General features: G+C 40.8%; 2 protein-coding genes across 9 annotated transcripts in view; both read right to left on the reverse strand.

The window, feature by feature from the left end:
- Window positions 1-4,483, reverse strand: part of wdr70 (WD repeat domain 70) — a 39,750-nt gene extending 35,267 nt beyond the window's left edge. Inside the window, exons 1-6 of one of the 2 annotated variants that reach the window (XM_032539801.1) lie at window positions 4,230-4,483; window positions 3,404-3,463; window positions 3,214-3,297; window positions 3,028-3,133; window positions 2,648-2,861; window positions 1,805-1,864 (exon numbers count right to left, since the gene is read on the reverse strand). In XM_032539801.1, coding sequence (XP_032395692.1) covers window positions 1,805-1,864; window positions 2,648-2,861; window positions 3,028-3,133; window positions 3,214-3,297; window positions 3,404-3,463; window positions 4,230-4,254 — 549 coding nt within the window. In that variant the 5' untranslated portion in view covers window positions 4,255-4,483. Of the gene's footprint in view, window positions 1-1,804; window positions 1,865-2,643; window positions 2,862-3,027; window positions 3,134-3,213; window positions 3,298-3,403; window positions 3,464-4,229 lie in introns of those variants that run through there. The other variant, XM_032539802.1, reaches the window with a different exon arrangement.
- A 379-nt stretch (window positions 4,484-4,862) lies between these two features.
- On the reverse strand, window positions 4,863-25,303 carry cplane1 (ciliogenesis and planar polarity effector 1). Of its 7 annotated transcripts, none has more exons than XM_032538798.1 (50): window positions 25,079-25,303; window positions 24,619-24,772; window positions 24,387-24,522; window positions 24,190-24,306; window positions 23,660-23,892; window positions 23,434-23,537; window positions 23,200-23,356; window positions 23,000-23,103; window positions 22,054-22,236; window positions 21,348-21,597; window positions 21,053-21,235; window positions 19,699-20,489; window positions 19,397-19,587; window positions 19,120-19,200; window positions 18,868-19,032; window positions 18,176-18,340; window positions 17,873-18,104; window positions 17,627-17,763; window positions 17,305-17,522; window positions 17,045-17,209; window positions 16,225-16,372; window positions 16,028-16,137; window positions 15,787-15,936; window positions 15,567-15,678; window positions 14,867-15,182; window positions 13,659-14,774; window positions 13,226-13,377; window positions 13,048-13,133; window positions 12,895-12,959; window positions 12,385-12,631; window positions 11,932-12,294; window positions 11,223-11,840; window positions 10,948-11,129; window positions 10,769-10,856; window positions 10,605-10,689; window positions 9,740-9,874; window positions 9,446-9,502; window positions 9,251-9,336; window positions 8,649-8,865; window positions 8,251-8,516; window positions 8,037-8,136; window positions 7,397-7,537; window positions 7,135-7,177; window positions 6,904-7,035; window positions 6,633-6,813; window positions 6,477-6,532; window positions 6,237-6,401; window positions 5,928-6,034; window positions 5,565-5,842; window positions 4,863-5,441 (listed from the first exon to the last, which is right to left on the reverse strand). In XM_032538798.1, exons 2-50 carry the CDS (start codon window positions 24,697-24,699, stop codon window positions 5,286-5,288), a joined length of 9,651 nt encoding a protein of 3,216 aa, XP_032394689.1. In that variant the 5' UTR covers window positions 24,700-24,772; window positions 25,079-25,303; the 3' UTR covers window positions 4,863-5,285. The 7 variants fall into 7 exon arrangements, with proteins under 7 accessions (XP_032394689.1, XP_032394686.1, XP_032394685.1 ...); XM_032538795.1 differs by having other exon boundaries at window positions 5,928-6,055; window positions 13,048-13,136; XM_032538794.1 differs by having other exon boundaries at window positions 5,928-6,055; window positions 18,176-18,343.
- Between the last annotated feature and the right edge of the window lie 657 nt (window positions 25,304-25,960).

The following is a 25,960-nucleotide window of genomic DNA, read 5'->3' on the forward strand; positions in this document are numbered from 1 at the left end:
GATATATGGAATGAAGTCTGAATTATGATGAAAGTCTGAATATATGGAATGAAGTCTGAATATATGGAATGAAAGCTGACGTCATTACGGCGCTGGCGCCATCTTTTGTTGTGGCTGATTAATCAGGTGTACAAATGTGGACGCTATGAGTGAATCGGCTAGGAATCTAGTGTCAGCTATTTTGAGCAATGAAGAGATTATTAACACTCTGGCATGCATGTACGGCCAAAATCCTGGTAACCGTATCCAGTGCCCACACCTTAGCTTCCAGTTGAAGTTTACTTCTGCCGACATCTCCCAAAGAGACTCATAAATTCCTTCAAGAATGATGCATAATGTTCTTTCGGCAACGTTTTGTTGAACAGGATTGCTTTAAGCACTAAGAATGTCGCAATAATGGAAATATGATCCTCAAGGTGACGCTATCTAATTTCCAAACTGTTTGGTCGTTTGGATTATGACCAGTTGTTGCAAAAAAAACCTGCAGTTCAACAAAGTATTGGACTATTTCAGCCGATGCCATTTTGTAAATCCAGTGAATTCAGAAAGGTATCCCTTTGGTGACATTTCTGTCAATGTATTCCAACTTTCATTCCATATATTCAGACTTCATTCCATATATTCAGACTTCATTCCAAATATTCAGACTTTATTCCATATATTCAGACTTTCATTCCATATATTCAGACTTTCATTCCATATATTCAACTTTCATTCCTATATTCAGACTTTCATTCCAATATATTCAGACTTCATCAATATATTCAGACTTTCATTCCATATATTCAGACTTCCATTCATATATTCAGACTCATCCATATCAACTTCCATTCCATATATTCAGACTTCATTCCATATATTCAGACTCCATTCCATATATTCAGACTTCCATTCCATATATTCAGACTTTCATTCCATATATTCGACTTCCTTCCATATATTCAGACGTTTCATTCCATATATTCAGACTTCATCATATATTCACTTCATTCTCCATATATTCAACTTCTTCCATATATTCAGATGGATAAACTTCATATATATATATATTATTTCCTAAACGGCATGCCATAATATATCATATCATAGATAATCCTGTGCAACTCAGAGGCGAACCAACTTTAGAAAGATGCTTCTGCTGCAACAAATATTTGACAGCGTAGTGACACTGCCTTCTCTAAAAAGGAAGCACAAACAAACTAAAGCCAAATATTTATATTGTTCTTGTGTGACGATCAAATTATCCAGATCTAAAATGTTTTAAATCTGTAATTATGGGTGCCTGGATAGGTCAGTTGGTAGCACGGGCGCCAATATATATAGGTTTACTCCTCAATGTAGCTGTGCCGGGTTTGACGCCAACCTGCTGACTTTGCTGCATGTCATTCCTTCTCTCTCTCCCCTATCAATTCTTCAGTCGTCCTGTCAATAAAGACTTAAAAATTTAGAAATAATCTTAAAATAAAAATCTGCAATAAGCACTGTATCTGGATACCAGATTGGCTCTATACTGATAATACAGAGATTTCAATACATTTTCTCACTGCTACAAATTAAGTGAAACAGACTTGCTGCCGGTCTTATTGCTAAGATTCAGCACAAAGGGAATACTGACAGAAATTCCAATAACTGATGCAGATCTCTAGATGTTTTAGTGTGAGCTCAACGCAAATAAAATATGGTATGGATTACAAGTCACTTCAATTCAAAACTTCTTATTCTTCTTTTTAAGAGAGTCATTGAATACATCACCATAGAAATGCGTAAGCAATAATTAGTGAGTGTTGAAATACAAAGTCCTTACTGTCTTTGTGCCATGCTGCAGTGTAATCTCATGAGTGTCTGGAATCTTCTTCACTGGATTCTAGGGCGGAAAGTTGAGATGAATAAAAGGAAACGGTAATAGACTGAAGAATTAGGTGTGTAGTTATAGAGTGGTATTTCATCCCAATATTCAATTACACATGACATTTAACATTTAATAGGTTGTTTGACTAAAAACTCTGAAATGACAGTAATCACCTACAAATGACTGAAAGAGTTACACCGTTGGATACAAAAGATTAGGATTTGAGCAATATCACTCACAACATGTGGCATTTACTTCCCTACATCACAGAGTGTAAAATACTACTCTTCATGTGGAAACCAATGCATCACCACTCTTTTGAATAAGTGCCACATACATTTAGGTATGAGAAAGAAACAGAATAAACACCTAAGAGAAAACATTGTAATTAGTGTTCAGTAACATCATAATCTCATGCATAGCGTAACACTAAGAACTGAGTCTATTTTCTTATGCTGCCATCTAATGGTGAAATATCAACATTTATTTTTTAGGTCTTTTTCACCAAAGACACTGACATGTCACTGTGGGAAAAGCAAAGGTGTAAATAATGAAATTGCGGTTAGCTCAATTATATCATTGATATTTAACTTCTATAGCTCCAGGGTTATTAGTAACACCTGTGCCTTTCCTACTAAGGCTAATCAAAATGTCTGTGTAAAAGGCCTATTTGAGGCAGCAGGAAGACATATTAAACGTTTTAAACAAAACGTATAAAAACTCAGGTGGTGAACCTATTGGAAATATTTTGTAATCCACTCATAATGTCTACTGTTAAGAGGGTTATTTTAGACGTACATCGTCATCATCATCTTGTGTCTCCCCTTCATCATCCTCATCATCTTCCTCCTCACTGTGAGCCGAGTTGCCTGATAGGCGAGGCAGTCGCGCATGCTCATCATCATCGTCGTCGTCCTTGACTGTATATTGAGGAGGCAGTGGAGGCCCAATAAGCTCTGATTCTGAGTCTGAATCTGAACCACTGTCACTGCTGCTCTCACTCTCCTGTTTTCTAAAAGGAAAAAAGCAAAACATAATTGTAAGTCAAAGCAAAATGTTATGTTATGTTATGTTTGATTTACAGACATATAACTAACCTCTGAAGCAGCGGGGCCTGATCTGACCAAACTGTAAAATAGTACTCACTCCAACAATTAAACAAAAAAAATTCTGGTTACCTGGAAGTAGCAGTCGCAGCTTTGTCTCTCTGAGTGTGTACTGATGACTTGACTGATTTGGAGCTTTCCCCTTCCTCCTCTATCTGATCATCCTTCTGTTTCCTCTCTAAGGAAGCAACAATTACAATAAACAGTTCCATCCACCCTGGTAACAGAATTCACAGCTTGTCTTGTTGGTAAACCTACCTAATGCACGCTGAGTCCTCTCAATGGCTGTTCGACGGGTCTGTTCAAAAATGGCATCCAGGTCAAATGTGCGGGCCTTCTTACCTGATGGAACAAAGAAAAAAATAACTGATAACCCATATTGTCATTTTCTCGTATAAGAAATAAAATGAGCCTGTAAAATGATTGACCAATTTTGGACTGTACATACCAAACCCAGAGAATCCCATGACAGATGCCATTTCCCCATTACCACTCATGTTGTCCGATGCTGCAAAGGAGGCGAGCAAAATGTTTATAATAGCCGGGTTATCTAATAATAATAATCGTAATAATGACACATTGCTTTTCACGTGAATTCCAAAGAATACAGGACGAAGTTTTAATTAACGGGGACAATTCAGTGAACAATTTAGATATTTGCAAAATAAATGGTGCTGCTATAGCAGAAATTAGCCATATATACAAACAATTTTTTTTATATAACGTTACTGATGGCTGAAAAACGTCCTCCATCGAAACATATAACTTAACTGTATCAAATAGTAACTATACAGGTCTTCATCGATTTGAAACTTAAGACAAACAATGTTTGACATCATCGGTTTACATAAATTCGCTTTGAAAATAACGTTATGTTAGAAAAGTTTAAATATTAGCTAGCTAAGGCTTGGCTGTTAGCTAACGTTATCGATAAGCTTTTAGCTTGAATGAGAAGAATATATTTAACACTGGTAACGTTGAGAGCATCAATTCTTTTTCCTTTTAAAGGACACTTATTGTAGCTTTTCACGACAATTAAAGCTGTAACTAGCCAAGTTAATGTTAAATGCTTTGATAATACTTTTGGAAATTGGAGAACACTAAGGCAGAAAACACAAGCTAACAAATAAGCTAGCAAAACTAGCAAAGATACAGGTTTCTTTTAAGGTAAGGTAGCTAGCCGATACATGTCAGACAAACTGGAAATAGAGCCCAATAGGCGTGCACATACGTGTAAGATGAAAATACCAAACTTAAAGACCAAAAGTTGATACCTTCATTCACGTTGTTTGGATCCATGTTTTCAAATACAGAGATCACCTACGACCTCCGGAAGTTCTTCCTGCTTCTTCTTCTTCTGTTGCACTTGTTTCTTTAACACGCGATATTTCCATAGACAGTTACGAATCTCCTTATGACCATGTCAAGTCCTGCCCTACGAAGCAGCTCGATTGGTTGGGGTTAGGCATTTCCCCTCGAGTGGTTAAGGTTAGGTTAGGTTAGGGGATAGGACCTGTACATGTAAACATGGACGCCTGGCCAGTAGAGTAGTGTGTGAATGCTGTTGAAGGACGGCTCTTGGCGTGGCCATAGTGGGATTCGTGGAGGCTGCTATACATCCATAGGCTGCTCCGATGTTTTTGAAAAATGGGCACTAGTCTTGCGAGGTTTTACATTATTTTGTGAAGGCCGTTTACACAGAAGCAAAGACCAGTTAATAACAAACAATAAAAAAGTGACCGTTTAATATGGTGTCTATAAGGCAACAACAAATATCAAGAAGCTCTCAATTGTCTAACATTTATTGGATTTGGGAACTTGCTGAAAACTTAAGATATGTCAAATATTAAAACATATGCTGGTGTGATCCAGGAAGTTCTCTCAGCTAAAGACAAAAAATGACAACAATGAAAATTAGAGAAATATGCTTCAATCCGGATATGTAATAGTTGAAACAGTCAAGTCTATTCAAAATACATTTTCAATGTAGAAAACGTTATACTTAAATGGCGCAAACCTAAATTTTCCAGAAAAGAACAACACCGCAGATGTCAGTGCAACAGATATTCTACTAATTATATATGAAAATAATTGTAGACCTATTTTACCAATAAAAAAAGATGTCAGTCTGCCTTGACATATTTAATATCACTGCTGATCATTATCTAATTTATTAAACATATCTAAATATAATATATACTATTGTACTTCAAAATGCTTCTGAATTACAGTATATTCAATAGGCACATGCCATCTTGGAAGTGTTTTCCAGTAATATACAAATCTATTAAGTGTCAAAGTGGTATTGTTTTTTTCATTCCTTGTAACAATTAAGCGTCCTCTGCAGCCACCATCCTCTCGATAGCTGCCCAGTCTATTTTGCTGAGGCTGCTGCTGGCGCTCTCAGAAAGGTTGTCCAGCCAGTCCATTGCTGACACACCGACTCTGGCACCATCCTCCTGCTCATCCAACAGTCCAGCCAAAACCTGAAGTGTACAGCAATGTATGAAATTGGATATGGAACCACATCCTTATTATTTTCCATCTACAATCTCTAAGTTGTAAATAGTCTCAGATAAAGGCTAATATGTGATTAATATGATTCTCACTATGTTAGACTCCTCTTGTCCCAGCAGCTCATTCAATTTGGAAGTGGGCTCCCAAAGGTTCACCTCTTCTCTCTCTTCCATCCTCGTCTGCTCCTTCAGGATCCCTCTCCCTACAGCAGTCCCTCTTAAAGGCCCTTTGTTCGGCCCAGTCTTTCTCTGGTGTCCGAGGCGCCCTTCCTCACTCTGACTGGCTGTGTGCTGTTTAGTGTGTCTCTTTGTGTGTGACAGCATGCCACGTCTGGTCACCTGAGACATACGGTCTCTTGGCAGAGAAGTAACTTAACACAAAATTCAAACAACAAGTTTAGAAAACTCAATATTATTATACAGGGTTAATAATGTTGCTGGATATCCTTATGATACCTGGTCTATGTAGTCCCAGTCTCGTGTAGTAATCCTCTGAAGGCCGTCCCTGCATCTCAGCCGTCCATGGACGAAGGTGGGGTTGCGCTTGTCCTGACTTAAGACTTCTTTTATCATCAGCAGATACACTGAAGACAATGATATTACCTCCATTACCAGCTAATCCAGAGGTTTAAAATCAACACATTTGGTTCTGTACAAAAGCTGTTCATTGTGGAATAATGAATTAATGATTAATGGTTTGTTCAATTTCTACAACTATTCTTTAATGAGACAAGAACCTGGTTAGATTATTGTTGCAGGAGATACCTGGGAATGCTACCAGAGGGGGGAGCAGAGTTGGGTCGTGTAGTTATGGGCACTGGCACGTCAGTGTGTGAAGAATTGCGTAGCGTTGGGGGACTGGTGGGAAAGTCACTGGCCAAAGAATAGGCTTCCCGGGTCCTCTGGTTGTATTTCTCCAGTAGCAACAACCTATGAAATCAAATTGAAATAACTGTTAAGCATACTATGCACATGCTTGCACAGACAATGCAAACAGGTACATACTTCTCTTTATTCTTTCTGGTTCTCCAAATGGCGGCTTGATTCTTGTTTGCTGATTTCTGCAGGGGCAGAGCAAGCGAAAAACAATGTGGATGTAATATGTGTTTTAATAACATACAATGGAATATAATTTCTAGTAAAGAGGCAACTATATCTCACCACTGTTCCGGAGGTAGTAAAAGGTTTGTGCTCCCTTTCCCTCAGGCTCTCTCTGTGTTTTTGATAAACAGCCAGTCTTTCCCTGTGTTTCCTTCTCATCCAGATCCTCAGCTCTCTCCTCTCCTCCTCTGGAAGAACCCGTTTCTGCGACATCCCGCTAATGTGTTGCTCTTCCTGCCTGCTAGGAGTCACATTACTTTTAAGCTCAATGATAAATCATAGTAATTTTGGAATAATTTGGACAACACTGAATTGGTAGTAGGTACTATACCTGGTAAGGTGTGCAGTCTGTGAATTGGACAGATCCAGGTCAGTCTGGGATAAATACCCTTCCCTCACCAACTCGTCTAAGATTTCTGCTGTATCGGATAACCCAGTCTGACCCAGATTCTCCTCTGCCCATCTAGAGTTGGACAGGTAGAAGGTATTGGTAATTAGAATTGTAAATCTATTGTAAAATAAAATAAATACTATGTAGGTAATATGATTTACTTAAACCTACACAGGAGATATTCCAGATGCTTCAGTCAGCTGATCATTCATTTCTGTGGGACACAAACAGTTGAAATGGTAACTTTTAACATTATGGCTCTACTGAAAAAATAACATGTATCTGGCTATACAAGTATAAAGAATTCATCAAAAATTGTATTTTAATTATTTATTTACTTAAACAGCAGATTATGCCATGCAATTTTTAAGGTAATAACAGTTTTTAGGAAACGTTTGACTAAATTAAATACATAAATAATTAAATACTTTACTTGGAGGGGTGTGAAGGTAAGAAGGACCAGCATTGTGACTGTAAGAAGTAGAGTCATTTTGAAGGGCACATTCTTCTTCCCTATTCTCTTCTTCCTCTTCAAAGGCATCTTCAGTTGAAGTGTCCAGCCGTGGTAGCCATGCTGTTAGAGACAGGGGATGTACAACAGAGTCTAATTAAAAAATTTTTTAATTTTTTTTTAATCTGTTTATTGATCCCCAATGGGGAAATTACACTTTGTTTAGTTATCACACACAGTCCTGAACTACACACACATGCTTAGGATCTATACATGCACTAATGGAGAGATGTCAGAGTGAGTGGGCTGCCAGCTGAACCAGCGCCCTGAGCGGTTGGGGGGGGTACGGTGCCTTGCTCAAGAGCACCTGGCAGTGCCCAGGAGGTGAAGTGGCATCTCTCCAGCCACCAATCCACAGTCCGTACTTTTTGGTCCGTACGGGGACTCGAACCAGTGACCCTCCGGTTCCCAACCCGACTACCTACGGACTGAGCTACTGCAATATTACAGTGCTCTATTCAACTTTTACTTTTGTTTTGGGACTTGGACATGGACTTGAAATGTCATTTAACAATGCAATTTTGGTTATTATTACAGATTATTAAATAGTTGTAGGTCGTACCTTGGTGTGGGACAGTCAGTCTGACAGCTTTTTTTACTGCTGTGGTAGTCTTCCCATCAGGGGCAAAAACTGGTGTGAGCTTTTCAATAGTGTTCACCAGCTACACAAAGAAAGATATATAACATACATTTGTCAGCCTTCAAAGAACATTTGTAAACGTTGGTTTCATTAATAATATACAGGGTAAATAATGAAAAACAACATGCTTATGTACCATCCTGGAGTTGGAAAAGTCCATCTCCAGATAGTCTGCAATGTTCTGTAGAGCAGCCAACTGAGCATCCAGCTCTGACAGGCGTGAGGAGAACCACACTGTAGGAGATGTGGAGGATGAGGCACTGTGAGGTCCAACGCTCTGGGTCTTTATGGCTTGACAGATTTCAGAGTGAGATGGATATCCGTCCATGTCTTGTGGGGTGATTCTCTCTGGATCCCTAGAGAGCTCAATGTGGCTGAGCGATGGCAACTCCTCAGGGATATCTAGAGTGTAAAGCGCAACAGATATTTGGACAAAATGTTATCCAATGGTGTTGTGTTTCACCACTGATCTGATATTATTCAGTATAAAGCCATAACTGCATTAGACCCTTCAATATATGAAGACACAAAGACCTGTACGAGATCTCCCGTGGAGATCCTCTGGAATTGTGACTAAGGGTTGTGGATCCGCAGCAGCATCACCACCACTCCTAATAACAGAAGTCGTAAGTACATGAAGCTGAGCAGAAGTAGGGGAAGAAGGGCGGATGGAAAGACAGGGTGACAAGTCCTGATGCAGGTCTTTGTCTTCTAGATCCAAGACACTTATGAACTGGCGGCCATCCAGACCCTGAGAAAGAAAGGCAGAGAAACAAAGAAGCGTTCATTCATCAAACTGCCCATTAATTAGGTAAGCCCTTGCTCAAATGCAAATTTTATATAACAACTTCTAACATGAATGTATGCAGACCATGGTCCCTCCATGAAAAAAAACATAATTCCAATGTAAACTTTTTTTGGATGGAGATCAATTTGTACTAATTATACTGCTTCTACACCGCGTGAATTTTCAATTTCCTCGCGGGAGTCATTCCAAAAGGATCAATAAAGAGAAGTCTAAGAATAATAGTCACTAATGTATTATGTGTTGTGTTACCTATTCAGACATAGATTTGTAGTCTAAAAGCACCCTTCAAAGCTCCTGCTGGGTTCACCTTGTATGTCTGGCCTCTTACCAGATTCTTCTCTTGCTCCTGTGGGGTCTCCTCTATTCCTTGAGAAAAGCGTTTGTTGCAAAACTGTAGATTCCCTGAATTTTTTGCTGGATGGAGACAACACACACAAACACATAATGGTTAACGCTTCACTATATCCACAACAGATAAAAAGCAGTGTGCTATCATTGTACCAGGAACTTTAAATCCACTTACATTCAGGACTACTCAAAGTCACAGACACAGCTTTATCCGCAAGTGTGAGAGGACAAGCTGAAAGAAAAATAATCCACATGTTTCTTTCTCAGAATGTAGGTTTTTGGAAAACATTCACTTGAAACAACCCGGGCAGAAAAAGACAAATCACATTCATTTTATAAATGTCTTATTGATAAAAAAACAACATAAAAACATTTCCATTCAGTTACAAATACAAGCAACAATTGTGCAATCACATTACAGCTCTACAAAATTAATATTAACACTGCGTAAACCCAAACTCTAATTTACCTGGGTCTGTGTTAGTGAAAGCATCACAGCACTCTGGAGGTCTTTTACATGTGGAAGCAAAGGCATGGAGCTCAGCTGAAGTGGACACGGCCCTGTCCAATAATCTCTGACCAGTCAGCAAAGAGTCAAAGGACCCTGCGAGTTACAGGTAATTAGAACAACAGATCAATAGATATTATAATGTTTCAAAGTGTCTGGTCAGACCCACATTTTACTATACACATGTAAAATTAAGTGCCAATAGATCAATTACTGGAACAAAGGATTTACAATCTTTGTATCTTTATTCAATCAATGTAAATTTGAAAACTGCAACAATGGCGATTTCTGTCCTCCCTTTGAGATGTAGTGCTGTGACTTTCTTGCAATTTCTTTGACAAGTAATAAAATAATTACATGTACCTATATACCCGTTTTTTTCATGAGTGCCTCGAGGTAAAACCTTAGTGCTACCAAATAAAGGCAGGAGTATACTTCATAGGGAGGGTCGTGTAGGACAGCATCAAACTTCTGAAACCAACAATCCAACATTCACACCCAATTCCCGCTGGGATTGGCTAGCTGTGAGAAGATGGGTTTGAACTTACCTCCCAGGCTCTCTTTTTTCATTATTTACACTTATTATACACTATGAAAGTCCTTCAGGAGAGACTATCAGACAACGTTGGCTGTTAGCTCCATATTTACATGCTATTGTTTCCCCCCTCTCTCTGATGACCGGCTTTTTACTCTGCGAATAAAGTGTGGCTATAGTGTACAACATACTGGATATAGGTAGCTGCTTTTTCTGGTGATCATAATCCGCTTTGGACCTAAACTGTCTTAACATATCAGTTTATTCATGAAACGTGTATTTGACACTGACCAAATTGAGCAAAATTGGCAACATCTTGTCCAGGGGTGATCTCTTCAGGAGCTGCAGGCTCTTCATTGACAGGCTCATTTGTTGGCTGTAGATATATTAGAACAAACAAATTATAGTGAAATTACACTTAAGCATTGTAGTAGCACAAAATATTTCTCCCCTACCTCTTGTGTAGGGATGATAGACTCATTTGGTCTGAATGTGACCTCTGATTTTCTTGCCCTTGTCACCTTCTCCTCTCTCCTCTTCTGCCTATAAACAACAAAAAAGACAGTATAGTAAGTAAGATAAAAAGATAAAAAAGAAAAGAAAATCAATAACATTAAGACTAATATGCATTTGCCTCTTGCTGGAGTTAGAGCTTGCAAAAGTGGTAGCTCTTCTAGTGCTTTCAGGAGGTGGGTCTACTCTGAGCAACCGCAGTTGAGCCTCTTTAGCAATCTGCCTCCCGATCACTGAACTTGTTAACTCCTCCATGGACATGAGACGGGTCATTCGGGCTGAAGGTGCTGCCTCGGGAACCATCTGTGGCAGAGACAGATATCTGTACATAAACTACAATGCAAGATTTAATCACACCCAATTTAGACATCTTGAAAAAATAAAAGTATTGCTTGCCATTTTTGGTCCACAGTCTATATGTAGAAGCTTGATCATAGGTGTCTCTCCCCACGGAGCTGCAATAACAGTAGCAGGCCTGAAGGAAGGTGGTAAGGGTAGTTTGGGGAACGTGGTGTTACTGTGTGTAACAGGCTGAAAGTGAAGTAGACGAATGCCCGGCATTGGGGCAGATGTATGAGCAGGTAAAGCAGAAGGAATCGTAGATCTTTCCAATATCTGACTCTTGTGTTGAGAGTTCCTGGGAAATGGATCATTTGGAGGATTAAAACTGAGTTGTCTTTTTGGAATGGAGGTGGATTGGTCATGGTTTTTAACCTTGTGCTGCTGCGATTCTATAGTTGCAGAGGTTGCCGTGTGAAACACCTGGGGGTCTTGAGGATGGTGCAGGGCACCCTGCTGGGATAATGGAGGACGGTGAAGCTGAAGTAATTTCAAGCCCAAGACTTGGGGAGCAGGAGAACTATGTATGCTATCATTAGAAGGCAGTAACACTGGGGCACTGTGATAAACATGTCTGGTGCCAGTAGTTACCAGAAGCCCCTGTGAGGTTGGGATTAACCTCCTGCTCTCCTGGATTTCTGGTGACACTGCCTGGACAGAGAGTGGCTGCATTTCCTAAAGAAAAAAAGAAAATTGTATTCAGCTTGGTTACCATGAGATTGTATTATTGTTTACATAAAAGCACAATGTATCACTTGAACAATACCTGACAATTTACACCTGCACCATTAGCATTGGAGGGTAAATTCCTGATGGTGTGATGCTGGCCGCCTGTTGGAGAGGGTTTCCCTGAGCTCTGGTCTACAAACATGCGTACAGGGCCTTGACTGAACTGAGGGTTGTAGGATCTTGGATCTAGCACACATGCTTGTGTCTGAGGTTGCACAGTAATAGTGGTTTGCACGGGTGAGGCTTCTGGTTGAGGGATGAAATCGGTAGCATGAGATGATGGCACATCAGGGTGTGAGGTGTTCATGTTAGACTGGGCCAAAGAAGAGCTCTGCTGGGCAAGTTGCAGGTTAGAAAATGAAGCTCCTAAAACCTCATTCAGGCTCATGTAGTTGATATGCTGTAATGAAGGACAAAATCAATTCAAATCAGAGTCAATCTAAAGAGTCAGTTGAGTGCTAACCTTTCCTTTTGGTTAATCTGTTCTTACCTGAACCAATCTGAATAAGTCTTCACCCAGACGCTGTCGCATTTGTGGAGTCTGGTTGGATAGCGGCTGATGGGGGGCTGTGGAATCTGCAGTGGGTGCACCAGCTGTGGAGCTTTGTGGCTGGAGGCTTGGAGGATCCACAGGTGTGTTGGGGAGCTCCGCGTGGGCCGCTGCCTCAGGCTGGACAGTAGGAAGAGCTTGGGGCTCTCGGTGTGGTGGGTCTTGTAGTCTTTTAGCTTGACTATGGCTTAAACAACAAAACAGGCACCCAATGTCAGCAACGATTGTCAAATGTATGTAATAACTCAGCAGTTCTTTAGTTTTCTTTAGTTGTAGTCTAACTACAACTATCATTAACATTACATAACATGGTAAGGCTCAACATCTCAAAGAATTATGTAAGCAACCCTCTGCTATAATCTTGGCACTGACTTAATGCAGAAATATCTCTCCTTTTACACATTCATGGTGTGCACTTGCAGAATAAATAAGTTTACTTTAAAAACTTACAGAGAGGTACAGCTGGACAAGTCTTCAGCATTTTCTGAGAATTCCAGGTCTGCAAGCTTTAAACTCTGCAGAGAACAAAGACAACAGTTGTGTGTGCTTTGACATCATTGATGATACAAATTAAGAATGGGAATCCTGAATGATAATATTCACCATTTCAGGCGTGCAGATGCTTTCAGAGATGGTCCTCTTGGAAACAGAGGACGACACTTCCAAACCCTCACTGTCACTGCTTTTGCCTACTAATATTAAACACATAAATTAATATACTCTCTTATAAGAGTCTGCGTTACAGTAACTTTGATGATCCAATAAAACTTAGGTGGTCTACCTTCTTTTTCAGGTGTAACATCTAATTCATCGAGAGATGGTTGTTGTGAACTGGATTGTCTCTGCTGAGCATCAAAGGTCAGTTGATCCTGGTCATTAGGGTGAGGTGTCCTGTGGAATGTCAGTTCTTCTGGTTCATTTGTGTGAGAACCACTGCAGGGAGACAAATAATATATAAATACAGTAGGTTATTCATATTTACAATAAAACTGGACAGAAATCTGCTGTTTTATATGAAACTGGTCAGGACATTATACCATGTCAAATGATGAATCAGTACAAAACAAACATATCAAACTCCAAATAATACATTATCACCTATTTACATTATTTTTTTTTACATTACCACCATGTGTCCAATAACTGTCATTTGTTATATATATATACATAATTGCAATAATAAACCATTGTAGATAAAAACATGGGGCACTCACATTGACAGTTCTCCCTGCTGTAGATTGTGATAAAGACCAGTGATGGGAGTGTTGGCTGATCCCGGGTAGCCTGTATCAACACTGCTCTCTCTCTCCAGCTTCCTATCCACCTCAGGTTGCAGCACAGGGGCTACAGTCCATTGGGTTTCTGGAACTTGGATGTGGGCATTATGGCGGTCAGTCCCAAGTAGAGCAGCGTACCTGTGCTCAAGCAAGCTGAAAGAAGTGAGGACCGCAGGCACGGAGGCTTTGACACGGATCACCACTCCTTCATCAGCTGCTCCTCCATCCCCTCCCCTCCCTTTCTTCTTTTTGCAATGATGTCCTTGTAGCAACCTCCTATCAGCCCAGCGTACCATCCACTCAAGGAGCCTGCCCAGCTCTGGAAACCGAGCCTCTAGTTTAGGGTCCAAACCCTGCTGCAGTTCAATCACTGTCTCCACAGAAGTTGAGGAGCCAAATCTCACGCTCTCTGAAGGCTGCCCCGTGGGAAAGGAACTTTGAATAGGGCTAGTTTCAGAACCAAAAAGCCCTCCCTTCATGCTTTGCCTTAAAGGCCTCTGCTGTCTGAGACTAAACAAACCTTTTGGCCTGCCAGTTCTCAGGCCAGGGAGAGAGGTGACGGAAAGGCTAGTTCTGGATACAGGAGCTTCACTCCAGATGGAGGAGGTTTGCAGATTGGGTGTTATATCCTTTTTCACCGGCTTGTAGCAGCAGCCGGCTCTGAACACAGGAGGATCATTGCCCAAGTGTTTTCTCCCTGGATTGTGCACATCTCTTTGACGACGATGAACCGTGGTGAGCACATCAAAGGTGAGAGAATGCAACTCTCTCTCCCGCAGCTGGGAGGAGAAGCACTTCAACAAAGGTAGTTCACTGTCTGAGTCCCCTCCGTCAACACTATCCTTCTCTAACACGTAGCTGAGGAAGAGCTCCAGGAAATTGAGGTACTCATCATCTTCCAGCTCAAACTCCCAGGTGCCAACTACTGGTAGGGAGGGCTGCTCATTTTCCTTGGCCTTCCCTGGCTGACTCTCCTCCTGAATGACGCTTTCAATCTTAGTAGCCATCTTCTTTGCATGTTCTCTGTCTTTTACCTTTTTAGCTTTTTTCCCCCTGCAAAGAACAATACAGAGCACAGAATAAGCCACAGCACAGATACTTGATACCTCAGTGTAATGGTAGTGCTACTATTCTTGGCTGGCTACCTTGTGGTTGCATTGCTATGCATTTCAGGAGAGATATCTTCAGATGTATTATCCACTGCGTCTCCATCACTGTAAACTGGGGGGAAGCCACAGTCAGTTAAGGTGCTGGTGCTCAAACTTGTGCCCAGTGAAAGTTGCTGTAACACGGCCATCGCATGTTTGCTTCCCCTGTCCTCCTCTTCCTCCTTTTTCTCCCACAAATGGAGCTTAGGGGGAGCCAGGTGCCTCGTCAAACGCCCAAGATGTTTTCTCCTCTGCCTGAATTTGTCTTGAATCACAATCATCATCAACTCGTTGATCTCCTGTTTTTCCCCCTCTAGAAAATAAACAGAATAACATTTATAAATACATCACATATGTTTAGGTGGTCATGGATAATACAAACAAACACATTATCCTTAATCCCTCACTCAAAGGAATATGCAAAGCTTTGAGGATTTTAAACCATAATAGCATATAGAGATCATATTGCATCAACACTAATCAAAGCACAAAGAAGGGTGTTATGACCTAAATAATACCTAAATATTCTCTGGCGTCGTCACAAGTTTTTATTACATTCTTTAGAGATTCTATTAGTGAAATGAAGAATCAATATTTAAAATGTAGCCATCAAGTAAAGTAAACAAAAAACTGTATTACTACTGTTTAAATTCTGTTTAGTGCCTTAAAGCAACTTGTTAATGAACGGTGTTTGTACCAAGGACATTGCATTGCCTCAGTCTCTGAAGCAGTGAGTTGTACTTCTCTCTCAGAGGGACTCTGACAGACTCTTCCTCCTCTGGGAAGGCTCGTACCAGCGTGTCTGCCACCTGAGAAAAAGAACAGGTAAGTATGATAAATATACTTACTTAACGTCATTCTGTTTTACTTTGATAAACACTGTCTACTTAAGAAAAGGCAAGAACAAGTCATATCACCAGAGAAAGAGGAGGAAGTTCAGACACAAGGCTGAGAAGTAAGTCTTGGAGAATCTCCTCAGCATTAAGAAAACAAGAGAAAGGCAGAAATCGACAGGCCCAGCGGAGAGCATCAACACAGGCAGATCTCACTTCTGAACCAACAGGGATCTGAGAAACACAAATACACACATCATAGGAGCTCTATGGCTGAGGATATTTATACATAACCATGTTACACAATTAAACATTAAAGGAATACCTGTTCATCTCTACAATGCTGTCTGGCGGCCTGATACTTCCTGCAGGAAATGGAGAGCTGGTCCCTGACATGAAGCATCCAGCACAGACCACACAGCTCCCTGAAACAGACTTGTGGGAAAAAATATAAGTCAATAAGTACTACCTGAAAGTAGATAATTGATTATGATATCTGCAATTCACTGAGTTGTGTCTTACTAATAGTTTGAATGGTGTCAGGGTCCAGGTGACCGTCTTTATTAGGTCGCTGTCTGAAGAATCCACTACGGGTGATGAACTTCATCAGGCCCTCTGGGAAAGCCTTTTCTTCTTCAGTGGCTGTGAGAGAGGAGTACTTCTTCCTGATCTGAAAACAGCATCACATACTTACACTACTTATTTCCTTTTTGAATGATTAACCAATTAAAAGGTCCCATGACAAGGTGCTTTTTGGATGCTTTTATATAGACCTTAGTGGCCCTCTAATACTGTATCTGAAGTCTCTTTCCCAAAATTCCGCCTTGGTGCAGAATTACAGCCATTAGAGCCAGTCCCACAATGATCTTTCCTTAGTATGTGCCATTTCTGAGTGTGAAGCTATTGAGGAGGAGAGAAGGGGGGCAATTTGGAGGGTGGTAGTGTGGCCTTGACCAACTGCCTTGCTTTGCATGTTTCCAAGACATGATGTCTCTCTCTTTCTCATTGGTGGTCCCAAATTCTCCGGGTGGTCAAAGCAGAGAAAGGGTCGGCCCATCTGAGCTTTTATTTTCTCAAAGGCTGTGGCCATTGTTTTCTAAAGTGGCCATTTCTAGCCACTGGGGGACCATTGGCAGGCTTGAGGAACTCATATTAATGTTTAAAAACCTCAAAGTGAAATTTCATGCCATGGGACCTTTAAAGTGCAGTAAAAAGTAAAATATTTTTGTTGTCAAAAAAAATTTGAAATTGAAAGCAAAGAATGTCAGTTATGTCAGCCTCACTGGGGGACCTTTAATCCTCTTATTTAAAATAGTAAATACCCTTTAGTCCTATAAAGTACCTTGTGTAGTATGTGTCTAGCACGGCGCAGATGGCTGATGTACCACTGGGCAGCAGGATGGCAACAACGTGCAGATCTCAGAAGTAACAGTAATCTTTGGAGAACTCCAGACACTTTGTGGCGTGATGCAACTTCTGCAAACTGCCCTATTGTCCCAATTGGGTCCTAAGCGCGCGCACACACATAAACACACAGCATTTAATTATAGAATATATATGTAAATGTACTGTATGTAAAGGTTAAACGTCTATGTTATGTACCTGTGTGTTGGGGGAAGGCTGAGGGCAATAAAGGGGTGGGGAAGGTAGATACAGTCCACTGGGCACCAACAGAGGCAGGCAAGAACACAGGTCTTTGGCTGTGTCCAGCGAGGAAGACAAGGGTGAAGACATAACATTTACTCCAGCCATGACTGAAGCCTTCAGAATGTCCTGTATAGAAACCTGTAACAAGTCCCAGTCTTCTCCTTCCGAAGGGTCTAGTAAAAGAAGTTGAGACAAAGCATTGATTAAAATCAAAGGGTTCTAGTACTACTACTACTACTACTACTACTACTACTTCTAACTGTCAGGTCTCACTAACCTGTAAAACTCTTGTCACTATCGTTATGTATGCGCTCTTGGGAGTCAGACTTATTGCCAAGAAGACACTCCAACTCAAGCTGGAAAATGCTTTCTGGTTTTAAAGCTGTTGGGAGGTGGAACTCTCTCCTTCTGAGCCTGTCATCAAAGATGTCATTGAGATGTTCATGAAAAAAAACATCATAAATTTATTCTAGTAAATACATTTCATTCACTACCTGATTATAATGTATGCTTTCACACTGACCAAGTGAAATCAAAGTGGTTAGCGCAGTAATTGGTATAGGCCAGGCTCAGAGAGACTGCTGTCTTCCAATCCCCAAGATGATAAGCCAACCACACAGTCTCAGGAAACAGACCCCCTAGCAGAAGCAGGTCCTGGGCGTAATCTACTGTCCATACTTCTGACAGTTGCTGTTGTCGCACTGCTCTAGCCACCTCCTCCTGGCACAGTGGCACCAAGCGCCCAACACTAGCGGCTGAGAAAGAACATGTTACCAAATAGCAATACATTATATTTTTAACTGACAAACAATTATGGAAACTTCACCATGAGGTAGATGCAGTGGAGGCAGGACAGCCACATGGTGGGGGGGCAAGATGTAGAGGGGTTGGTTGGTGAAATAAGAGGCCATGAATCTCCCCAGGGTCTGAACCACAGCACAAGCTGCGTCACTGTGAAGGTCCATCGGCAGCCATGGGCAAGGAAGAGGTTCTGCTGCAGGGCATAAATAGCACGTCTATCTACTGAATTTACAAATAATATAATCATTTTAATATCATTTTTTCTATAAAAACAAAAATATATATATACTATATATATATATATATATTTATTTTCTTTTTTTTAATTAAATGTAAAACCTAATACTACCACTACTATAACTATGATGTTAGATTTTACTATCGGAGGGTGAGGGTCATAGTAAATGCTTTTCACATTTTACTTTTTGTACTGATTGTCCTCAATCTCTGTATGAGAAGAAAAGGAAAACTCACTAAACATACAGTAGTGTTAAGAAAATAATCTCCCCCATTCACCACATTCATGATTTAGAAAGAGAGGACATCCAAGCAGTAAACATGTTTTGACCACACAGCAAGGATAGTGAGACATTCAAAGCCAACTCAAAGGCCAGTATGACATAATGAAACCTTTTGAGTTCTCTCAGCACTGCATGACGTATCAGTATGTAGGAGCTATTAACAAGGAAAACTAAGGAATCATTGACCATTGCTGACCTGTTATGCAGGTCATGTTGTCCTCCTGGGTTCCAGCCCTATGCAGAATCAGGCGGGCCATGTGGTCCCCCAACTCCTGGGCTTCTCTCAGACTGTACTGGGATAACAGACTGTATAGGAGTGCCAAACAAAGCTGTGTCTCCTTAAAGACACTACGATCACAGCCTATCAGAAAGACATATGATTACCATTTCAGAGTGAATGTGACCTTGTGGTGTACTTCATTGGAACAATTGAAGCAGTGGGCCTTACTTTTGTTATTCTCCTCACAAATTTGTGATCTCCATGTATCGGCACTTTTTGAGTATGAGCCACACAGAAAAAGATGTTCACCTGGGGGGAGAAGAGGGAAATACTAAACAACAATTTTAAGTGAGACATACAGTATTTAGACATAACTCTTAGGTTTTCTTCAATACGAACCACAGTTAAATTATTTTGCATATGGTTTGTTTTAAACTACCTCATTTATTTCCTGTAGCTGGTGCAATAACCATAGTTATATAAATATAATAATTTTGCTACAGACCTGGGTAACTCAACAGTGCAGGCCCCTCCTCTAGCCTTTCTCCTGTAGCCTGCAGAGCTGTTTGGATCTGGGACATGATGACAGACACCTGTTGCTGTTCCTCCTCCCAGCCATCACAGCCTTTAAAGTTTTTCAGTTCCTCCATATACTGCTGGGTGACCTTGTAGACCCACTGCCACACTCCCAACAATCTGAAAACATGACATGTAGTGACTAAGACTGGCATTCACAATAACAAATAACTGACTACAGTATTTGCTCATAAACAGTGACACATAAAAAGCCAGAGAGATGGTCTGTACCTGCTGGATGGTCGCTGGGGAACAGGTCGTGCCTGATGTACAAAACTGGATTTCTCTTCCTTCTCATCCTGTAACAGAGGCACATAATGTGCATCGGAAGGCCAGAGCTGTTGTGGCTGGGAAAGAGATTCTTTCTCTGCAGAGGACCAGACAGTTCTTTGTTGCATGATGTAGGTGTGATTAAGAGAATCAGAGAACAGCTCCAAGATAAGCAGGACTGTGGATAAACTACGAGATGATAACTGGCAGTGACCAGTCTGCTGTGACTCAGGATGAGGGGTCAGCAGGAGACGTATCAGCCGTTTACTGAGCTCTACCACCAGCCCCAGGCAGCAAGGCCCATCTGAGTAACTGCTATCCCAGGGAAGAAAAGACAAAAGGGCTTTGAGAAGCTGGAGAAGGCAAGTAGGAACCGAGGTATTCTTTTTCCCTGTGTGGACCTCGGAGTGGGGGATCAAATGGAGTAAAGCAGCAAATCGCACCACACAGTAGAGGGTATGCTTCAGCAGACGAGTTCGGTTTTCCAAAGCCTTTCCTAGAGACATGCCAAAGGCCCAAGCTGTTAACAGCTTGGTCTGGATTTTTCCAAGTTCAGAATGAAGTAAAGGAGTCTTCCTCTCTGTTTCAACAAAGTCCTTATCATACCCTGGATTAGTATCAAGTCCAGTGTCAGTCTGTGTGTCCAGGGCGTGGAGTGTGTCAAACATTGAGGCAAACTCCAGACGGCCGCCATCCTCAACATGAGAACCAGCAGGTGGCCCATCTACATCAGAGTCATCCTCAAAGAAAGTCTAGGAAACCACACAAAAAAATAGCAGGTTACAGACACCAAACATAAGTGAATAAAGGAACTATTACACCAGCCATGACACATTATTACACAGGGTAATCACATGCTATTTAGTAATTAGATGTGCACTGTAAGCAGTAATCTGACATCCAAAATGTAAACAGAGAAGGCTGCGTTTTTTTAAGTTATAGGAGAAGGGGATAGGTAAATTCTGGTACAAAAATACAGTAGAGATGGTAGGAAATCTGATTTCTAATCTGCTTTTTATATTCATGTAAATGTAGCCTGTCAGTGTGCATAGCCTACACAGGAACCTATAAAGCTATACACCTCTCTTTTTTTTCCAGATAACTTTTTGGGGCTTTCCCTTAATTTGATACTGACAGTGGATAGACAGGAAAAGTGGGAGAGAGATGGTGGATGACACGCAGCAAGGGGTCGCAGGTCGGCTTAAAACCCGGACCAGTGCAAAGGACTCCGCCTACATGAGGCGCACGCTCTTACTGGGTGAGCTAGAGTTTGCCCCAAGCTATGTATTTCTAGTTTATTAACTATGTGTCTGACCTGTACTTTTTCAAGAAGCTCCTTGGTACCACCCATTGTCCCTTGATCCTGTAGGAAAAGTGGCAAAGTGGATCCATCTGTGGCTGCTGAAATGACAGAGTCTACAGTGTTGGGCCCACGTGTAACAAGGCTGCTGTCAAGACTCAGGCACGATAGGGATTCCAACCATGCCCTCACATGAATCTGAAAATAATAAATGTGAGGAAACCATTTTGTGAAAAATAGTCTTGTAGAAAGTACATACAAAGCTAAAGCTGATCCCTGTTCCCACTTCTAGAAGTCCCTGGTTTACCACCTGTGATTTATCCAGTATCCGACTGGCCTTCTCAAGGTCCATGCTTGTGTCCTTTAGGAGTGTTGTCAGCAACAGGGCAGGAGAAGGCTTATCGAGCACCCTCATAACTGTGGCCATGTAGCCATCAGACACAATTAGATACATCAGCCGTGGATGCCAGGTCACAGAATACCGCTGCCTCAGGACATCCCGCACTGACAAGCTGGAGCTGGACAAAGAGGCCGCCTCTTTATCTGCAGACACTGGCGCCCTGCAAAGGGGAAAGGATAGATTTTTTATTATAATAGACATATTCATAATGAAACAATTAATTGACCAATCATCACCAAATATCAACTTATTTGATAAACAAATAATCGTCACTTTTCCAGCCAAAATACAAAAACACTCTTTTGTTTCAGTGTGAGGATTTGCTTATTTTCTCTCAATCAAGCTAGTAATCAGCAGAATAATCGATAATGAAAATAATTGTTATTTACAACTTATAATATACATAATTAAACATTACATGTTGGATATATATACTTCAATTTTTGGGACAATAGAAAAGAGAGAGGAAATGACTCAGCTCTGATGGTAAAAAGTGAAAGTGAAGCAATCCATAGTAAAGATGACCACAGATGAGAGAAGAGAATTAAGAATATAGAACATCGGCACAAACAAATCAATAACTTGTAACAAGGGTGATAAGTGATGTAGGGTATACCGGTAAGTGACAAGAGGGTGCAGGGGTAGGAAGTGTGCGGGCCCAAAGTCAACATTGCAACCACAGCTTGTTAGAGTGAGAAGCCCCCCAAGGCGAGCTAACATAAGAAGGGAGCCTCTCTTCAGAACACAGGCCAGGAAAAGACCGCCTGGTGACCAGCTCACACTGCTCACCCAGTAGGACCTAAAACAGAAGATATGCAAAGTACATTTCTAACAATTTACACACGTACATCAGGCAAAGTCCGAACCAGGGTCCCCATCCAGACCGGACAGAAAGTCAATTCGGACCTAGCCCATTGACCTTATATTATTAATACAATATGTTATGAAGTGTAATGTTTTTTAGAATGAAATACATTTTCTATAAATCAATACCTTGTTAGTGATGTTAAATCTACATTAAAAATACCACTAAAAACGCCTAAAAAGGCTTCAAAAATTTTGAAAGAAAATTGACAAAATATTGGAAAGAAGTTAAAAAAAAAGGAGACAAAAAGGAGATAAAAGGTAATAAAAAAAAAACTACAAAAATTTCCCTTTACTTAAAAGCTTCAAATAATAATAATAATAATAATTTCATGTAACGGTACCCAAATTGGTACAAAAGCTGAGTAGAAAAACAAAGAACTCAACATGAATTAATGTTGCTCCAAAATTAAAAGAGAGTTGATTAAATGTTATTTTGTTATTGCCAATCGTTCCGGATCTCTGACCTGGACAAAAAATCTGATGCGGACATTTGAATGACATATTTGAGAACCCCTGCTGTACATCAAAGATTTTGAAAGTAGTTCTTATGACAGACGGCATTCTGATGATGCCACACACGCTTTGGTGGCAAACATTTCTTGGTGTCTTATATCTTGGCAGTCTTAATACAATTGTATATTGTGATATTGTTGTCTTTGTTGGTGATGCCCCATTTTTATTCATGCATACTGTACCTTATGTATTTAGAGGGGATCTCCATTTTACTACTTCCACATCCTCCAAGGCCACTTGATATGGAGACAAAATTCTGTGTGCTCACATAGAGGACCTGTGTAGCCTGCATTCAACAAGAGGAAATATAAATTTTGATCTGCATTTCTGAGAAAAAGAATATGAAGATGTGAAAAAAGAGAAAGACAGGCCAAATGCTCACCTTAGGCTGTCTCTGGTTCAGCACAATGGCTAACAGGCGGCCATCTGGGGAGAAGGCTGACACCAAGGCCCCTCTGGACTTCACTGGTTGGCAGGGCGGCTTGAGACGAGACATGGGGTATGTCTTGGTGGCCCACTGTATGCTGTATCCCACAGAACTACAACGAAAAAGGTGTACTTTTAACTACTGTAATACTCAATGAGTCCTGTCTTTTACATAGACCTGCTCACTCACCCCACTTTCACATGGCCATCTTCCCATTGAATTTTCAGGCAAGTGATGACTAACTTCTTCCCAGATGTGAAAACAAAGGCTGATAAGCAGGTATCACCCATAAACTAAGTTTGGAGAAAAATAACATTAGATTTTTTTTTTTAATTGATAAAATGAAAAATCAGAAATAGAGTGCAGGTCTGTATGACACAATACGTCCAATATATATTATTTTCATTATACAGACCTCTGTCTTGGCGAAGATGGTGTGATGGGATGCTTCTTTGTCTTTTAAAGAAGGCAGAATGGAGCCTTCAACAGGCTGTATATGTGCCCAGTGTCCCTTGACTAAGCCATCTCGTACCCCTGTCAAATCCCTGACATCCATACACTCCCACAGAAACACTTGCCCTGTAATGGCTACCAGGAGCACACGCATCCCATCCCCTGAAACATGGAGTGACAGTCGTCTGGCGTTCCCTGTGAAAACAAAGACTCATAAATCCAGGGATTGAAGATTAAATATTTCATGCAATAACTGGAATCAGGATACTTTATAGTCAGCTAAGGTTAATAACAAAGAAAAAGTAAACACCACCTTACAATCACCCACCCGCAAACTGCGGCCATTGTTATATCCAGGATAAAATATGGAAGCAAATACTTGTACACCTTGGGTCAAGAATGCAGCTTCCCATATCTTTCAAGTGAGTGTATGTTACAGTCTCACAGTAGTGAGAATGTGTGTACATGTACATATACCTGTACTGTGCATACCTTGAACGGCAGTAGTTATTTGTACTTCTGGGACTGCTGCGGCAGTCTTCAACAAGTCTTTATCCCTGTTCCATAGAAACAGCTCTCCTGAGACCAAAAGTCCACAAAGCCACATACCTGTCCCAGGAGACAAGACATTTATTCTCAGTATTGTCAGGTGACATGTTTTTTCCTTTGAGTTTACACAATACATTTACCATTGTCGGATGAAGCCATTGTCACCACACTGTTGAGCAAAGGATGGAGTTTAGGAGTCCTCTTCTTGGTGCGACCAGACACCATGTTGATCTCACTGATCCGTTTGTCATCTAACAGGAACACAGACTCCTTCTCCTGAAGAGAGACATGACACAAAGTCACAGTAATGTTTTCTGACATGGAAAGCTAAGTTTTAGTGACTCTGGCTGAAATGCTTTTTACTGCTTTCACCTTCCCAAGCCAACAGAATCGCGGCCATGGTTTCTTCCGTTTGATGCTGGATGACAAAACAACGTCCAACGTTAGCTCCATGTTTAAAAGGCGGCATCAGTTCGTCCTCTTGATTATGCCATCAGGAAGGGTTTATCGAGATTGCAGGATCTCACTAGTCGAGTAAGACAATGTAAATATATAGCGTTAGGTTAGCTGACATGCAACAGTTTTATTCGCTACAATGGAACGATTTTGATTAGCTAGCTACGTAACTTTAACTAGTTAGAAATATGTGATTGAATCCTTAGCTATATGTTTACAGCAATGCGTGACATGTATTGGCAATGTTGAAGTGTTAATAGCTAATGTTATCCATTGTTTGAACCAACAAAAACATCGCCAGTTTTAACTAGCAGTAGCCACCTAGCTAGCTATTGTTGCTTACTGCGGGAAGCATTGGTCCCGAAAAAAATCTTACCTGAGCAATTCAACAACGATGGTTGTACTCAAATGTTATGCTCACACCATTTGGTTGCGGGGATGTTAATATAGCTATGCTATTATATGTTGTTTCGTATCTAATCAAGAAATATTTCGAAACTCCCTCCCCTTTAGTGGCCAGAATTGTTTCCCATGATCCTCTTGGAGGAAGCTTCAACGCGTTGCCGTAGAAACGTGATGTAGCTGTGGCCGACGCCTTGTGGGGAAGAAGGACTAGTGTGTGATTCTTGCCCTCTGTTAAACCCACATGATAAATCCCGTGAACCGAACCCTTACAAAAATGTATTATTTATTTAGTGTGATGTCTACCTAAAGTTTGTGGTGAACTGTGTTACTTTATTTTTTATCCCTTTACTAAAAATAATCTTCTTGACAGTTTAAAGTGACTCTAGCCTGATGATGGGGCTTTTTGTTGCCACTCCATTATGGGGCAGCAATTCAGGGGCACTTGAATTGGCTGTATGCAGGATGGCTTTAATGATTCCCCACAGTATCCCTATTGAAGAGGCATGTGTTTTTTGTTTGTTACCTTTTATATTTTTTTATTTTTACACACACTCAGGGGCAAAAGGAGAAAAAAGGGCAGGTGTTGACACCACGCTATGGGTGGGATGCACACAATGAACAAAGGCAGTTGCGAGTTGGCCTTTACAGAGCTGTGGCGATAGGTCTGGCAATGCGAGACTAGGTTGGCCTTAAATTTAACTATGTAGGCCTACTTTTTAAATTTACTATGTTGTTGCACATCAGGTTAATGATAAACACGTATATTCAAAGGCTATAAGAACTTTAGAACTATTATTTGGTAGGCTACCATTATCTTTCAGGAAATTCTGTTTTTGTCTTTGTGTTCAGTGTA

Source organism: Etheostoma spectabile, chromosome 16, assembly GCF_008692095.1.
Source record: "Etheostoma spectabile isolate EspeVRDwgs_2016 chromosome 16, UIUC_Espe_1.0, whole genome shotgun sequence".
NCBI classification, from domain to species: Eukaryota; Metazoa; Chordata; class Actinopteri; order Perciformes; family Percidae; genus Etheostoma; species Etheostoma spectabile.

What these genes read in the sequence shown, in the direction of transcription:
- cplane1 (XM_032538793.1), bottom strand. Translation starts at nt 24,699, where the DNA reads ATGGAGCTAACGTTGGACGTTGTTTTGTCATCCAGCATCAAACGGAAG. An exon ending in AGGAGCAAGAGAAGAATCTG is followed by an intron (nt 8,866 to 9,250) that starts GTAAGAGGCCAG and finishes TTTCTTTCTCAG; the next exon opens with GGTCTGGATGGCCGCCAGTT. An exon ending in CCACGGGAGATCTCGTACAG is followed by an intron (nt 8,517 to 8,648) that starts GTCTTTGTGTCT and finishes TTTACACTCTAG; the next exon opens with ATATCCCTGAGGAGTTGCCA.